General features: G+C 42.4%; 1 protein-coding gene and 1 long non-coding RNA gene across 3 annotated transcripts in view; both read right to left on the bottom strand.

Moving 5' to 3' along the window:
• Positions 1-3,949: 3,949 nt before the first annotated feature.
• oatx (organic anion transporter X) overlaps positions 3,950-17,481 on the bottom strand; it is a 24,459-nt gene continuing 10,927 nt past the window's right edge. For both annotated transcript variants that reach the window (XM_049591925.1, XM_049591926.1), the window contains exons 8-16: positions 17,117-17,285; positions 15,086-15,209; positions 14,704-14,819; positions 14,514-14,568; positions 13,915-14,074; positions 13,717-13,825; positions 12,719-12,797; positions 8,724-8,851; positions 3,950-4,402 (exon numbers count right to left, since the gene is read on the bottom strand). In XM_049591925.1, coding sequence (XP_049447882.1) covers positions 4,255-4,402; positions 8,724-8,851; positions 12,719-12,797; positions 13,717-13,825; positions 13,915-14,074; positions 14,514-14,568; positions 14,704-14,819; positions 15,086-15,209; positions 17,117-17,285 — 1,088 coding nt within the window. In that variant the 3' untranslated portion in view covers positions 3,950-4,254. The remainder of the gene's footprint in view (positions 4,403-8,723; positions 8,852-12,718; positions 12,798-13,716; positions 13,826-13,914; positions 14,075-14,513; positions 14,569-14,703; positions 14,820-15,085; positions 15,210-17,116; positions 17,286-17,481) is intronic.
• Positions 12,807-13,708, bottom strand: LOC125898210 (uncharacterized). The gene is made up of 3 exons (XR_007450594.1): positions 13,490-13,708; positions 13,163-13,455; positions 12,807-13,131 (listed from the first exon to the last, which is right to left on the bottom strand). It is a non-coding gene; the product is annotated as an uncharacterized LOC125898210 (long non-coding RNA).

Below are 17,481 nucleotides of genomic sequence, written 5' to 3'. Positions count from 1 at the left end.
AGCTACAAAAAATGCCACTTGAAGGAATTTGAAGACATTTCCAACTCGTGATGGTGTGTAAAAATGAGGTCCCTCATGGGGTCTTAAAAGTTAAAACGAGTGTTAAAAACACCTACAAAAGGCCGGGTGCCAAATGACTTAAAACAAGCAATCAGAATTTAAAACACAAAACATGAAACATGAGTTAAATTTTAAAATTAAATGACTGTTGTTAGCAAAGAATTTACAGTAGAAGAAATTAGTTAATTGTTGTCAGCTGTTCCTTTTTCTGAACTTCCTCTCTCATTAAATTTTTATTAACCGTATTCACAATAGTAGACCATTTCACCCTTATGAGTTGTTGTCAGGTGACTTTTTTCTTATCAGAACTTAAGATACAAAACATGAGTTACAAAGGTTACAAACATGATTGTAAAATGTTTTTTTTTTTCCAGCAAAGAATGTACAGTAGAAGAAATTAGCTCACTGTTGTGTGATGGAAAATTATGGGTACCTGACAAGTTATGGGCGTCTGACCCTCTTTTCACCCCTTAGGGTGTCCTGCAAGACTTACTTTATTGAAGCTTACAAATCATTCCATGCTCTGTAATCCCTCACTTGATAACATCAGATATATGGCGGAGGCCTGGTGTCGCAAAACAGGCCAAAGGTGAACCTTCAGAGAGGCCTTCAGAGTTATGACCCTGTCATTGTGTCAGGAGATGATACGGCTTAGGACAACAGGCTCTCTGGCGCCATGTGTTGTGACTATGGATGAGCATGTGTTTGGGTAGCTATAAAGATAGAGGGCTGGAGGACACTCGCCAGTTCTCACTTTGACTGACTGTTCATGTGGTTTGTACTGTTTGTGAGACTCCATTCATGAATGCTTATTAAAACTCAAGAAAGACAGCCGATGTGTGAAGACTTTTCTTTGAATTGTTTACTGAATAGTAATTTTGCCACCACAGTTTTCAGATGTTCTTTTTTCTGAACTGAAATAACATGAAAAAAACAAGTTCACTTAACCTTGCTGACTGTCATATTTGATTTTCAGTGTCAGTTCCTTCACCAAACAGTGGTGTTTGACTGTAGAAGGAACATGGTCAGGCAGTGTATCATATTTTTATGAAAAATACCAGTTACACCAATAGACACAACCCAGTGTCATTTGGTGTAACTGGTATTTTTTCATAAAAATATGATTATGTGGAATAAATCTAATCCACTTTTGCAGTGCAACACTGTGTTTTTTAATGTAACTTGTCACGCGTTATTTAGAAAAAAAGGGGTGTTTTCAGGAAATGCCCTGCTCAGTATTGCCAAAATGCATTAAAATTTAAATATAGAAATACTTCAGTAATATCTTATTTCAATTTAATGCTTTTGAAATAAATATTTTTCCATAAGTACACTTAAATCTACTGCAGGTGGATAAAATATTTAATATTTATCATTCTTTCGTGGTTACACCATTTTCAGGAGCGTTCAGTCTCACTTTTCATAAAAAATGGTGCAAATGTCATTTCAAATGACATAAAACCAACAAAAATACAGAATGTACATTTTAACAAATCTGATGCATGCTTTGAAAACTATTTTTGAAAATATTTCTGAATTGCTCATCTTGCCAACCCTTATTTGTCACTGATCCATATACAAACGGACAAAAATACTAATACGACAAACCCATTTAGACGGTCACACACACAGGCACGGTTGAAATACTATGGCTTCCCCAGATCCTAATCACTTGTGCCTCCCTTATCTAACCACTGCCTTGCTGATTACTACCTATGCCCAGATGTGCCGGTAACCATAGCAACCAAAGTGCCTCAGCAAAGACACACACCCACATTCACACATACAAACACACACACGCCGCACAAATCTAAATTGGCTACAACAATTATCATTATTATTATTATTGTAGGTATAAAATATACATATACATCCAATATCTATCATTAATCCTCTAACTGGTCAATCACTGCAGTCTAAGGTCTGTTTTTTTTTCAGACCAAGAGGCAGTTTATAGATGAAATAACATTGCATTTTAACCAAAATTATGTCTCATATTAGTTATTTCACTAGTAAGCAGCTGTGTAATATGTGGGATAACGTAAAATGAGCTGGTTATATTATGGATAGAACCCAGACACGGAGCGGAGGGCTTCTATCCGTCCTGGGTTTATTTCACTATTTAACAACCTACTCACTTGATGTTATCCCTTACATACACCTTACCTGTGAAAAGTGATCCCACGGGATCTGGTTTGTATGTTACGCTCATTTGAACATCCATAAGCGGCACAAAAGTCAGTCTTCTGACTGAAAAAGATGCTGGTCTGCTGAAAACATTAAGTAGAATTTGTATTTGGGTAATAAAACCGGCATATTTAAAATGTCCAAGCATCCTGTGTCATAGCTACATGTGACGTTTTTAACAAATCAAACCGGTCAAAAATTCAGTGAATAATTCTGCTTTCAGATTGTGAAATACCTCTTTCCTCCATAGAATGCACATGCACTACCGCCTCTGCTAGCACTGTACCAAGATGGCGGCGCTTTAGACACACCCCTCCATAGACATATGTGGCGTCTATGTATATATGTCTATGATCTGGTCACGTAAGTAAAGACACACCCCCTCCTGTAACTCTGGGCATCTGACAAAAGACAAGCCCCCTCCTGTGACTCTGGGCACCTAAACACACGCCCCCTCCGTTGACTGTGGGCACCTGACTAAAGACAGACCCCCTTCTGTGACTCTGGTCACCTGACTAAAGACACGTCCCCTCCTTTGACTCTGGTCACCTGACTAAAGACACGTCCCCTCCTTTGACTGTGGGCACCTGACTAAAGACACGCCCCCTCCTTTGACTGTGAGCACCTGACTAAAGACAGGCCCCTTCCTGTGACTCTGGTCACCTGACTAAAGACACGTCCCCTCCTGTGACTCTGGTCACCTGACTAAAGACAGGCCCCCTCCTGTGACTCTGGTCACCTGACTAAAGACAGGCCCCTTCCTGTGACTCTGGTCACGTAATACATGCCCCCTCTTGTGACTCTGGTCACCTGACTAAAGACACGCCCCCTCCTTTGACTGTGGGCACCTGACTAAAGACAGACCCCCTCCTTTGACTGTGGGCACCTGACTAAAGACAGGCCCCCTCCTGTGACTCTGGTCACCTGACTAAAGACAGGCCCCCTCCTGTGACTCTGGTCACCTGACTAAAGACACGCCCCTTCCTGTGACTCTGGTCACGTAAGACATGCCCCCTCTTGTGACTCTGGTCACCTGACTAAAGACACGCCCCCTCCTTTGACTGTGGGCACCTGACTAAAGACAGACCCCCTCCTGTGACTCTGGTCACCTGACTAAAGACACGTCCCCTCCTGTGACTGTGGGCACCTGACTAAAGACAGGCCCCTTCCTGTGACTCTGGTCACGTAAGACAGGCCCCCTCTTGTGACTCTGGTCACCTGACTAAAGACACGCCCCCTCCTGTGACTGTGGGCACCTGACTAAAGACAGACCCCCTCCTGTGACTCTGGTCACCTGACTAAAGACAGGCCCCCTCCTGTGACTCTGGTCACCTGACTAAAGACAGGCCCCTTCCTGTGACTCTGGTCACGTAAGACATGCCCCCTCTTGTGACTCTGGTCACCTGACTAAAGACACGCCCCCTCCTGTGACTCTGGTCACCTGACTAAAGACAGGCCCCCTCCTGTGACTCTGGTCACATAAGACATGCCCCCTCTTGTGACTCTGGTCACCTGACTAAAGACACGCCCCCTCCTGTGACTCTGGTCACCTGACTAAAGACAGGCCCCCTCCTGTGACTCTGGTCACATAAGACATGCCCCCTCCTGTGACTCTGGTCACCTGACTAAAGACAGGCCCCTTCCTGCCACTCCTGAGATTGGTCATGTAACTGATGGTTCCCTCAAACAAAGACTGAGACACTTGTCTGATATTAATCAGTTTTATTAGGTCGGTTACTGATCGACAGAAACTAAACATCACTGCTGCTGTAAACAAACATCTGATTAATAATCAATAATCAGACTGATCAGAAGATGTTTACATCTGAAACATTTTATCTAATTAATTTCTACTTCCAGTGAGACCTGTCATTCATCTGATTCTCATTGGTTCATTATTAACGACTTCAGCTGTCTGATTGGTCCAGGCTCTGTCCAGCTGTCTGATTGGTCCAGCTTCTGTCCAGCCATCTGATTGGTCCAAGATCTGTCCAGCCGTCTAATTGTTCAGAGGGCGTTCAGTCCGATCCCTTCTGCCTCCTTCAGCTCTTTTAAAGCAACGCTTTCAGCAGAAACCACACCCCCAATACACGAGTCACCACCCTCTTTTAAAGACACGCCCTCTTCTTGTCTGGGGGCGGGGCGTAACCTAGACCTTCACACCACAGAGAGTTTAAGTTATCAACATTGATTTATTACTTATCAATAAGGCCCAGCAGCCTGATAGCATTAGCATCACTCAGTGATCATTGACAGAGTCGTTAGTACTGGTGATAAAGCAAACACGGTTAATGAACCTACCACTGTTAATGAAGCTGACACTGCTAATGAACCTAACACTAATGATGACGCTGATACTGTTAATGAACCTATGACTGTTAATGAAGCTAACACTGCTAATGAACCTAACACTGATGATGACCCCAACACTGTTAATGAAGCTAACACTGCTAATGAAGCTAACAATCAATCAATCAGCCAATTTTATTTATAAAGCCCAATATCACAAATCACAATTTGCCTCACAGGGCTTTACAGCATACGACATCCCTCTGTCCTTATGACCCTCACAGCTGATCAGGAAAAACTCCCCAAAAAACCCTTTAACGGGGTAAAAAACGGTAGAAACCTCAGGAAGAGCAACTGAGGAGGGATCCCTCTTCCAGGACGGACAGACGTGCTTGCTAATCAACCTAACACTGCTAATGAACTTAACACAGTTAATACACCTAACACAGTTAATGAACCTAACAATGCTAATGAACTTAACACAGTTAATGAACCTAACAGTTAATGAAGCTAACACTGCTAATGAACTTAACACAGTTAATGAACCTAACACAGTTAATGAAGCTAACACTGCTAATGAACTTAACACAGTTAATGAACCTAACACAGTTAATGAAGCTAACATTGCTAATGAACCTAACACAGTTAATGAACCTAACACTGCTAATGAACCTAACACAGTTAATGAACCTAACAATGCTAATGAACTTAACACAGTGAATGAACCTAACACAATTAATGAACCTAACACAGTTAATGAACTTAACACAGTGAATGAACCTAACACAGTTAATGAACCTAATAATGCTAATGAACCTAACACAATTAATGAACCTAACACAGTTAATGAACTTAACACAGTGAATGAACCTAACACAGTTAATGAACCTAATAATGCTAATGAACTTAACACAGTGAATGAACCTAACACAGTTAATGAAGCTAACACTGCTAATGAACTTAACACAGTGAATGAACCTAACACAGTTAATGAAGCTAACACTGCTAATGAACTTAACACAGTGAATGAACCTAACACAGTTAATGAAGCTAACACTGCTAATGAACTTAACACAGTGAATGAACCTAACACAGTTAATGAACCTAATAATGCTAATGAACCTAACACAATTAATGAACCTAACACAGTTAATGAACTTAACACAGTGAATGAACCTAACACAGTTAATGAACCTAATAATGCTAATGAACTTAACACAGTGAATGAACCTAACACAATTAATGAACCTAACACAGTTAATGAACTTAACACAGTGAATGAACCTAACACAGTTAATGAACCTAAAAATGCTAATAAACATAACAGTTAATGAACCTAACACAGTTAATGAAGCTAACACTGCTAATGAACTTAACACAGTTAATGAAGCTAACACTGCTAATGAACTTAACACAGTTGTTGCAGCCGTCAAATTGAAGTTATTACTTTCGTATTTGTTAACTTAGTTTTACAGTGGAAATGAATTGTTTATTCTGCTTATGGTAGCCTATGGTATTGCTATGATTGTTTATATTATTATGTTTGTTTTTTATGTTTCCCGGGGGCATGTTGTGCGTAACAGGAGGATATATGGGGCAGGTGATTGCGCGGCAGCGCATTGGAAAAACCTTAAATGTTTGGTTAAGAGGCGGTGGTTGGAAACAGTTTTTTGACCACATAATTTAAGTTTTTCGTTGCCGCACAAGACCTTTTCGTTTTCTTTTGGATGTCTTGATAATTAAGCATGCAGCTTGGAACGGATTTAAGTTGTACAAATAAAAGTTAAGATTGGTTTAAACAGTGGCGAGCGAATGTTTGTGGAGCGTGAGTGAAACGGACCACCCCTTCAACACCACAAACAAGAAAAGCCGACACAACAGTTAATGATGCTAACACTGCTAATAAACTTAAGACAGTTAATGAATCTAACACTGCTAATGAACTTAACACACTTAAAGAACTTAACACAGTTAATGAACCTAACACTGCTAATGAACTTAACACAGTTAATGAACCTAACACTGCTAATGAACCTAACACTGCTAATGAACTTAACACAATTAATGAACCTAACACTGCTAATGAACTTAACACAGTTAATGAAGCTAACACTGCTAATGAACTTAACACAGTTAATGAAGAAAAATTGGTCCACGCTTTTGTTACCTCAAGGCTGGATTACTGTAACTCTCTATTATCAGGTAGCTCTAGTAAGTCCTTAAAAACTCTCCAGCTAATTCAGAATGCAGCAGCACGTGTACTAACAGGAACTAAGAAACGAGATCATATTTCTCCTGTTTTAGCTTCTCTGCACTGGCTCCCTGTAAAATCCAGAATTGAATTTAAAATCCTACTGTTAACTTATAAAGCTCTAAATGGTCAAGCTCCGTCATATCTTAGAGAGCTCATAGTGCCATATTATCCCACCAGAACACTGCGCTCTGAGAACGCAGGGTTACTCGTGGTCCCTAAAGTCTCCAAAAGTAGATCAGGAGCCAGAGCCTTCAGCTATCAGGCTCCTCTCCTGTGGAATCATCTTCTTGTTACGGTCCGGGAGGCAGACACCGTCTCCACATTTAAGACTAGACTTAAGACTTTCCTCTTTGATAAAGCTTATAGTTAGGGCTGGCTCAGGCTTGCCCTGTACCAGCCCCTAGTTAGGCTGACTTAGGCCTAGTCTGCCGGAGGACCCCCCTATAATACACCGGCTCTCTCTCTCTCTCTCTCTCTCTCTCTCTCTGCATCTTGCTAACTCGGCCATTCTGGATGTCACTAACTCGGCTTCTTCTCCGGAGCCTTTGTGCTCCACTGTCTCTCAGATTAACTCATATCACAGCGGTGCCTGGACAGCGTGATTAGTCATTAGTCATACTTCTACTGTTATTATACACATATGACTATTGTCACACATGTATACTGCCAGATATTAATACATACTTTCAACATATTGTACCACAGTAGCCAGAACTATAACTATAATATTATTACTTTCAATAATGTTGTTGTAAGCTACTGTCATTACCTGCATCTCTCTCTCTCTCTCTCTCTCTCTCTCTCGTATCCTATTACTGCGTCTTGCTAACTCGGCCATTCTGGATGTCACTAACTCGGCTTCTTCTCCGGAGCCTTTGTGCTCCACTGTCTCTCAGATTAACTCATATCACAGCGGTGCCTGGACAGCGTGATTAGTCATTAGTCATACTTCTACTGTTATTATACACATATGACTATTGTCACACATGTATACTGCCAGATATTAATACATACTTTCAACATATTGTACCGCAGTAGCCAGAACTATAACTATAATATTATTACTTTCAATAATGTTGTTGTAAGCTACTGTCATTACCTGCATCTCTCTCTCTCTCTCTCTCTCTCTCTCTCTCTGTCTCATTGTGTCATACAGATTACTGTTAATTTATCATGTTGATCTGTTCTGTACGACATCTATTGCACGTCTGTCCGTCCTGGAAGAGGGATCCCTCCTCAGTTGCTCTTCCTGAGGTTTCTACTGTTTTTTCCCTGTTAAAGGGTTTTTTTGGGGAGTTTTTCCTGATCAGCTGTGAGGGTCATAAGGACAGAGGGATGTCGTATGCTGTAAAGCCCTGTGAGGCAAATTGTGATTTGTGATATTGGGCTTTATAAATAAAATTGAATTGAATTGAATTAATGAAGCTAACACTGCTAATGAACCTAACACTGCTAATGAACCTAACACTGATGATGAAGCTAACACTGCTAATGAACCTAACACTGTTAATGAATCTAACATTGATGATGAAGCTAATACTGCTAATGAACCTAACACTGCTAATGAACCTAACACTGCTAATGAAGCTAACACTGTTAATGAAGCTAACACTGCTAATGAACCTAACACTGATGATGAAGCTAACACTGCTAATGAACATAACACTGTTAATTAAGCTAACACTGCTAATGAACCTAACACTGATGATGAAGCTAACACTGCTAATGAACCTAATACTGTTAATGAATCTAACATTGATGATGAAGCTAACACTGCTAATGAACCTAACACTGTTAATGAAGCTAACACTGCTAATGAACCTAACACTGCTAATGAAGCTAACACTGATGATAAAGCTTACACTGATGATGAAGTTAACACTGATGATGAAGCTAACACTGCTACAAAACTAATTGTTAGCTGTTAGCTCACCATTTCTCCTCCACATCATTGATGGTTTCAGGCAGTGGCACGTTCAGCGTCTCTGGCAGGAAGCAGGCAAAGCAGCCGGCCAGCACCGCAGCCCCCCCGTATACCACACTGGGCAGAGCAGGGAACACCTAGGAAATGTAGTACATCAGTCACAAACCAACTACTAACATTCTATGTGTTATTTCACCGACCAGAAAGACACGAAAATGACGACTACTGCAAAGAAAGAGCTCGACATGCATGATTATGCTAACACAACTAGCTCAAACATGGAAACCAATGCTAGCACTTCGGGCAACAAACAGAACCGCGAAACAACAACGAAGATCCCGGGGCCGAACAGAAGGAGAAAATCAAATGATGACTGTCCCTCCTCTGACCACGATGGAGAAGATGAGGTATCTAACACTGCCATTTTAGAGGTTGTGAAAAGTCTAACTTCCATGGTAGAAATTTGTAACTCCAGGCTCAACAAAAACACACTTGCAATTGCCAATCTGGCTGAAAGTCTAGATTTCAACTTAAAAGAAATCAAGGACTGCAAGGAAAAAGTGACAACTTTTCAATTTGCCCTAAAATTTATGGAGTCCAAACTTGCCAAAGACCTCTATTTAATGTTCAAAAATGATCTGAATAATGAAGCATAACAGTTATTATGTCAACCTTTTTAATTCTAATTTATTTAATTTACTTTCAGTGTATGTACTTTCTATTAATTCTTTTTTTTTTGTCTGTTTATTTGCTGTTTGTTTATTTTTTCATGCCCTTATATCTTGTGTTTTGTATTATTTATTTATTTTTTGAACATGGTGTCATCTCTTCAATATGGTGTCTGTTCTTGTTCAATTTTGTGTAGGTGTACTATTTGCCTTACTGGTTTGTACATCCATTTGTTTGCAATAAAGTTTAGAGAAATAAAAGGAAAAAAAGAGGAGAAAGCAACATGGAGGCTGGTGAAAACGTTTCCATGGTTACTTCAGTTTTTTGTTTGTTTGTTTTTTTTCTCTGTGCAGACTCAGTCTAACTAGAGAAGCAATTTCTGAAGAAATTGCGGGTGTGAATGCTGCAAGCTGAAGCCACACTGCAATGCTGCCTTGAATAAAATAAAGTTTGAATGATTTGAATGTTTGAATGTTTGTTGAAAAGCTGACGCCACACTGAATTGCTGCCTTTAATAAAATAAAGTTTGAATGATTTGAATATTTGAATGTTTTACTGAGATTTATGAAATCCAATATGGGCGCCGCCTAGTGATGCTACAATATGCAAATTGGATGAGTTAATTTACTCCCATGACAAACTTTGGGTCATGATGAATAGTTTTCTCATTTACAGTATGCCTTTATCTGTCACCACTTTCAAGCCACAGCCTTTTGAAATGTTGAAATGAAAATGGAATATTTTCCTCAATTAACTCTGGCACCTAAAGGGTTAAAATGGAGATGCTGCCCCTGTCATGTCTGAATGTAAGATGGAGACACACGCACAGACATCATGTTTCTGTGAGTTTGTGTGTGACAGCGGTTGCCATGGTAATTAAGTAGGTGCACCTGGCAGAAGAGCAGAGACAGACAGAGACAGAACACAGAGAAGAGACCTGTTTTAGTGGAGACTTAACTCCTCGAAGAAGTACCGTTGATAAAGTTATACAGAAGATCTGTTTAGCAGCAGTTGAGGTGGCATGTGTGCGTCTTTAAAGCCGATACAAGAAACGGTGTAGGAGGAGATGTTTTTTTTAAGAGCACGTTTGAGGCAAAATCTTACTTTGAAAGGGCAAATAGCTCACTTCCTGTTAGATTTAGGTCATGGGTCCGCACGTGATTTGTAGGTCAAACACGTCAGTTTTGGTTTGATATTTCTATGACATTCCTACGGGCTGCAGTGGCCATTTTAGTGCACCTAGGTGGCGCTAGAGAGCCCATTTTGGCACTGTAGGGGTTAATAATGTGTATTTGCTGTTTCAAATGAAGTTTCTGCTGCTGTAATCTGTCCTTTATAGATTGTGAGACACACAGACAGACAGAGCTCATGAGAGAGCAGATGAGCAAAGGCTAATTATAATGGGTTTGAAGTTTCTCAAACAAGTTCTTCCCATTCCCAAACCGTTGGTCCAATCATAAAAATAAAGTGATTGTGAGAGACAGCCACTTCTCTTGAACACACGTGTCATGTTTTATACTTGTAGAGTCAAAAATGGGGTCACAGGAGCGAGTTTAAAATGTGTTGCACCTCAGCTGTTTTCCAGAAATTTCTTCTCTCAGATTACATGGGAGTGAATGAGAAAAAAATCGGCGCTCCCTTCGCTTTGGAGCCGCTCAGCAAAAATGTGTACGTGTGAGAGATTCCATGTCAACATTTCTGTGACCAGGACCAATTTTCCTACGTTTTGTGGTATAAATTGTGTATGTACAGTGAAAATTGTGGCCGTATGAGCGAGTTGAAGAGAAAATTTCTTGACAAGTTTACAGCTGCGCAATACACACCCAAGTCTGAAAACTTCATGTATTTTAAACTGACTTTGTAGAAATTGAATTAGTTCCTCGAAGTCAACGGCAGCGTGAATGTTTGAGAGTTGGAATGGAGTTTCTACGTCAATGTATGAATTCGTGATGTGTGGGTGAAGATGAGTGAGTTTGAAGGATTTTCTCATTGACTTGCATTATAACAAAGTTTCAGAAAACACCGAATATTTTTGAAAGTTTGAATGGTATTGAAAAGTTGAATCATATGTAAAAAGTCAGCAAAATTATGAATATTTTCCATTTTGAATGGAGTTTCTAGCTGAAAGTATGAATCGGTAGTTACAGTTTGAAAAAAGGTGAAATTTTTAGATTTTTGAGGATTCTGTAATTCATTCCCAATGGAAAAACGATTTGGGAAAAATCGGGAATATCTGGGAAAGTATGAATGTTAGGAATGTGAAGAGTCGTTCTGGTCTTGTCCTAATTCAGCTGAACTTTTTTATGTTTGAATGGTTTGAATTGGTTGAAGTTTGTGGAACTAGTAGCGGTCCAACCGTTTTCGTTGAATGGGATTTAATAGAAGTCGAAATTTTAATGTTGAATTCCCGGGAAAATATGAACGTTATGGAAAAATCTGAAAGTTTCTGATAATTTCCTAATGAAGCTGAATCAGAAGAAGTTTGAATGGTTTGAATCGCTTGAAGTATGTTGAAGATAATCAATGTCGAAAAACGCGGTGGAAAAATTATAATAAGAAAAATAAAGAATTTTGGTAACAGAAGAACATTGGGTGTGAATGATGTAAGTCACTGCTGGAAAGATGCCCTGCAGCATCCATCGCCGCCGATCAGAGCTGATCAACACCTGTGAGTACTGCAGAGTCATGTGACCTGAGAGTGGACGCTGACCGCGACCTCTGTTAGCGAGGATTTACTGCAGTCACCTGAGACCAGATACAGATCTGAGATAGACGGGCAGAGGGACAGATGATGGTGATGATGATGATGACGGTGATGATGATGATGAATCAGATGGATTGTTTTTTTTGTTTGTTTTTTTTTCCCTGTTAAAGGGTTTTTTGGGGAGTTTTTCCTGATCAGCTGTGAGGGTCATAAGGACAGAGGGATGTCGTATGCTGTAAAGCCCTGTGAGGCAAATTGTGATTTGTGATATTGGACTTTATAAATAAAATTGATTGATTGATTGAGTGATTGATTGATTGATTGATTGATTACAGAGCAGGTAGAAGCCGATCAGTTGTTATAGATCGTCTCTCGCTGTTTTATATCAGTAAATATATCATGTATGTGAGACACAACTCTGAATCATTGATAATAATCCTCTGATCAATAATTTGATTGATTATATTAATACGGAAGAACGTTGTATTACAGGGGAAGGAAGTGAGGCTGAATGAAGATCAGTTCCTTATTGATTCATATTGATTGATCTCTGATGAACAACATGTCTCTGAATCATTAATCAATAATCAATATGTTTGATTTTTGATGAGGTTCAGATCAGTGATATCACCTCATCCAGGATTAGGACGGCGGGGGCCGCCATACTGCCGACTCTTGCCATGGTTGACACAAAGCCCATTCCTGTCTGCCTGCAAACACACACACACACACACACACACACACACACCTTGAGATCAATAGATGATCTGATTAACTCCCAGCAGCCTCGGGGACGGCGTTGTCTCACAGGACATGAGACATCCTGACTTCCTGTCTCTCTGGAGTCCTCCAGGGATCCATGTTGGGCCCACCAGGTGTTTGTGTCCACCTGTCCACCTGAGAGATGCCTGAGAAACACCTGTTGTCTCACCTGAGAGACACCTGAGAGATGCCTGTTGTCTCACCTGAGAGACATCTGAGAGATGCCTGTTGTCTCACCTGAGAGACATCTGAGAGACACCTGTCGTCTCACCTGAGAGACACCTGAGAGACACTTGTCTCACCTGAGAGACACCTGAGAGACACTTGTTGTCTCACCTGAAAGACACCTGTCGTCTCACCTGAGAGATACCTGTTGTCTCACCTGAGAGACACCTGAGAGATGCCTGTTGTCTCACCTGAGAGACATCTGAGAGATGCCTGTTGTCTCACCTGAGAGACATCTGAGAGACACCTGTCGTCTCACCTGAGAGACACCTGAGAGACACTTGTCTCACCTGAGAGACACCTGAGAGACACTTGTTGTCTCACCTGAAAGACACCTGACAGACACCTGTCGTCTCACCTGAGAGATACCTGTTGTCTCACCTGAGAGACACCTGAGAGACACTTGTTGTCTCACCTGAGAGATACCTGAGAGACACCTGTTGTCTCACTTGAGAGATACCTGAGAGACACTCGTTGTCTCACCTGAGAGACACCTGAGAGACACTTGTTGTCTCACCTGAAAGACACCTGAGAGACGCCTGGGGAGACACCTGTTGTCTCACCTGAGAGACACCTGAAAGTCATCTGAGAGACACCTGAGAGACGCCTGTTGTCTAACCTGAGAGACACCTGTTGTCTCACCTGATGACGGTGGGGTAGAGTTCTCCGGTGAACAGGTAGACGGTGGTGAAGGACGCTGAGGTGAAACCTTTACCGAGACACGCCAACGTCGTCCTTGTGTTCTGCATGTCTGAGGAAGAAGAGGAGGAGTTAGAGAGAGAGAGAGAGAGAGAGAGAGAGAGAGTGTATGTGAGACGTGTGTGTGTGTGTGTGTGTCACCTGTGGGGACGAAGATGTTGGCGAAGATGACGAGGGCGGACATAAAGAGACAGGTGGCCTGAGTCACCCTCCTCCCCAGGTAAGTGAGCATGCCCACAGCCAGAATTTTGGCGGGAATATCAACAGCTCCAAAGATGATCTGGATCAGGTAGATACTCACCTGGATACACCGACAGCCAATCAGAGGACAGGAGGGGTTTAAACAGAACACAAGAACATCTCATCTTGAGACAGGAAGAGAGGTAAATGGGTAAAAAGGAAGACAGGTGAACAGGTAAAAAATTAGTCAGGTGAACAGGTAAAAAAGTAGACAGGTGAACAGGTAAAAAGGTAGACAGGTAAATAGACAGGTGAACAGGTAAAAAGTAGACAGGTGAACAGGTAAAAAAGTAGACAGGTGAACATGTAGACAGGTGACTAGTCTTCCAGGCTGTTAATTTCAGTTGCTGCCATTTGAAGACACAATCATGGTAATCTTTTCCTTCTCTACCTTTGAGCCTGCACGACCTGAAGCTCAGGTATCAGGTGAGAAAGGTCTACTGGAAGTTACCTGCAGCTGTTAGCTCTTATGTAGCACTGATGCTAATCAGGTGACTCACCCCAAACTTCTGAAGATCCATCGCAATCCCATAGTACGCAAAGCTGGTAGAGAACCTGTGGACGAGGACAAGGGAGACATGAACATGGTGCTCCAGGTACACCTGCTGAGTGACAGGTGAACGGGTGGACAGATAAACAGGTGGACAGATGGACAGGTACAAAAAAGGTGAAGCAGGTGTGTCCTCTGACCAGACAGCGAGCAGACAGATGGAGATCCGTCTTATCCCTCGTGTCCTCAGCAGGTCGTACGCCGTCAACGAAGAACGACTCGACTCGATTTCCTTCTTCATGTGAGAGTGAAGAACCTGCAGGTCACATGGGACAGATCAGGGCTTTGATTGGACGTCATCCACGATCATTTGTGTGACAGACAGACAGAGAGACAGAGACATAAAGAAAGACAGAGACAGAAAGAAAAACAGACAAAGACAGAGACAGGCAGACACAAAAAGAAATAGACAGACAGAGAGACACAGATAGACAGACAGCCAGAGACAGAAAGACAGAGACAGACAGACAGACAGACAGACAGACAGACAGGCAGACAGAGACAGAAAGACGGACATGTTACCTCCACCGTCAACTTGTCGATGGTGTCTGTTTTCCCGTTGACTCGAGCGACTCGTTGAAGACTCTTTAACGCGTCCTCAGACCGACCGTTAAGCACCAACCATCGAGCCGACTCTGAGTACCACCTGACAAATCAGAGAGCAGACACATCAGAACCTTCTGAACAATCAGAGAGCAGACACATTTGATCCCTCTGACCAATCAGAGAGCAGACACATTTGATCCCTCTGACCAATCAGAGAGCAGACACATCAGAACCCTCTGACTGATCAGAGAGCAGACACATTTGATCCCTCTGACCAAACAGAGAGCAGACACATTTGATCCCTCTGACCAATCAGAGAGCAGACACATTTGATCCCTCTGACCAATCAGAGAGCAGACACATCGGAACCATCTGACCAATTGGAGGGCAGACACATTTGATCCCGCTGACCAATCAGAGAGCAGACACATCAGAACCCTCTGACCAATTAGAGAGCAGACACATCAGAACCATATGACCAATCAGAGAGCAGACATATTTTATCCCTCTGACCAATCAGAGAGTAGACACATCAGAACCATCTGACCAATCAGAGAGCAGACACATTAGATCCCTCTGACCAATCGGAGAGCAGACACATTTGATCCCTCTGACCAATCAGAGAGCAGACACATTTGATCCCTCTGACCAATCAGAGAGCAGACACATCGGAACCCTCTGACCAATCAGAGAGCAGACACATTTGATCCCTCTGACCAATCAGAGAGCAGACACATCGGAACCCTCTGACCAATCAGAGAGCAGGCACATTTGATCCCTTTGACCAATCAGAGAGCAGACACATTTCATCCCTCTGACCAATCAGAGAGCAGACACATTAGATCCCTCTGAACAATCAGAGAGCAGACACATTTGATCCCTCTGACCAATCAGAGAGCAGACACATTTGATCCCTCTGACCAATCAGAGAGCAGACACATTAGATCCCTCTGAACAATCAGAGAGCAGACACATTTGATCCCTCTGACCAATCAGAGAGCAGACACATTTCATCCCTCTGACCAATCAGAGAGCAGACACATTAGATCCCTCTGAACAATCAGAGAGCAGACACATTTGATCCCTCTGACCAGTCAGAGAGCAGACACATTTGATCCCTCTGACCAGTCAGAGAGCAGACACATTTGATCCCTCTGACCAATCAGAGAGCAGACACATTAGATCCCTCTGACCAGTCAGAGAGCAGACACATTTGATCCCTCTGACCAGTCAGAGAGCAGACACATTTGATCCCTCTGACCAATCAGAGAGCAGACACATTTGATCCCTCTGACCAATCAGAGAGCAGACACATCGGAACCCTCTGACCAATCAGAGAGCAGGCACATTTGATCCCTTTGACCAATCAGAGAGCAGACACATTAGATCCCTCTGACCAATCAGAGAGCAGACACATCGGAACCCTCTGACCAATCAGAGAGCAGGCACATTTGATCCCTTTGACCAATCAGAGAGCAGACACATTTGATCCCTCTGACCAGTCAGAGAGCAGACACATTTGATCCCTCTGACCAATCAGAGAGCAGACACATTAGATCCCTCTGACCAATCAGAGAGCAGACACATTTGATCCCTCTGAACAATCAGAGAGCAGACACATTTGATCCCTCTGACCAATCAGAGAGCAGACACATTTGATCCCTCTGACCAATCAGAGAGCAGACACATCGGAACCCTCTGACCAATCAGAGAGCAGACACATTTGATCCCTCTGACCAATCAGAGAGCAGACACATTTGATCCCTTTGACCAATCAGAGAGCAGACACATTAGATCCCTCTGAACAATCAGAGAGCAGACACATTTGATCCCTCTGACCAGTCAGAGAGCAGACACATTTGATCCCTCTGACCAATCAGAGAGCAGACACATTTGATCCCTCTGACCAATCAGAGAGCAGACACATTTGATCCCTCTGACCAATCAGAGAGCAGACACATTTGATCCCTCTGACCAATCAGAGAGCAGACAGGCGTCCACACTGACCAGCTCCAGGCAAAAAACAGGAACTGAGGAGCGCAGACAGTGACCTGCAGCTTCCTCCAGTCTCTCAGCCAATAGGAGAGCCCCGCCAGGATCATCTGACCAAAGGTGAAGAAGAAGGACGTGAGTGTCCCCACTAATGTCCTCTCTTTCGTCGGGATCCACTCCACCTCTAGAGACAGACATGTAGAGACAGAGAGACAGGAAAAGACAGACAAGTGGAGACAGTCAGGAGGAAAGACTGATAAACCTATGAGAAGACATCATCAGTTTGTTTGACAGACACACAGACACACAGACAGACAGACACACAGTAACACAGACAGACAGACACACAGAGAGACACACAGACAGACAGACACACACAC

This window comes from Epinephelus fuscoguttatus, linkage group LG12 (assembly GCF_011397635.1).
Source record: "Epinephelus fuscoguttatus linkage group LG12, E.fuscoguttatus.final_Chr_v1".
In the NCBI taxonomy this organism is placed as follows: Eukaryota; Metazoa; Chordata; class Actinopteri; order Perciformes; family Serranidae; genus Epinephelus; species Epinephelus fuscoguttatus.
Note: the sequence above shows the minus strand (reverse complement) of the source record. Positions and strands in the feature narration are given on the sequence as shown.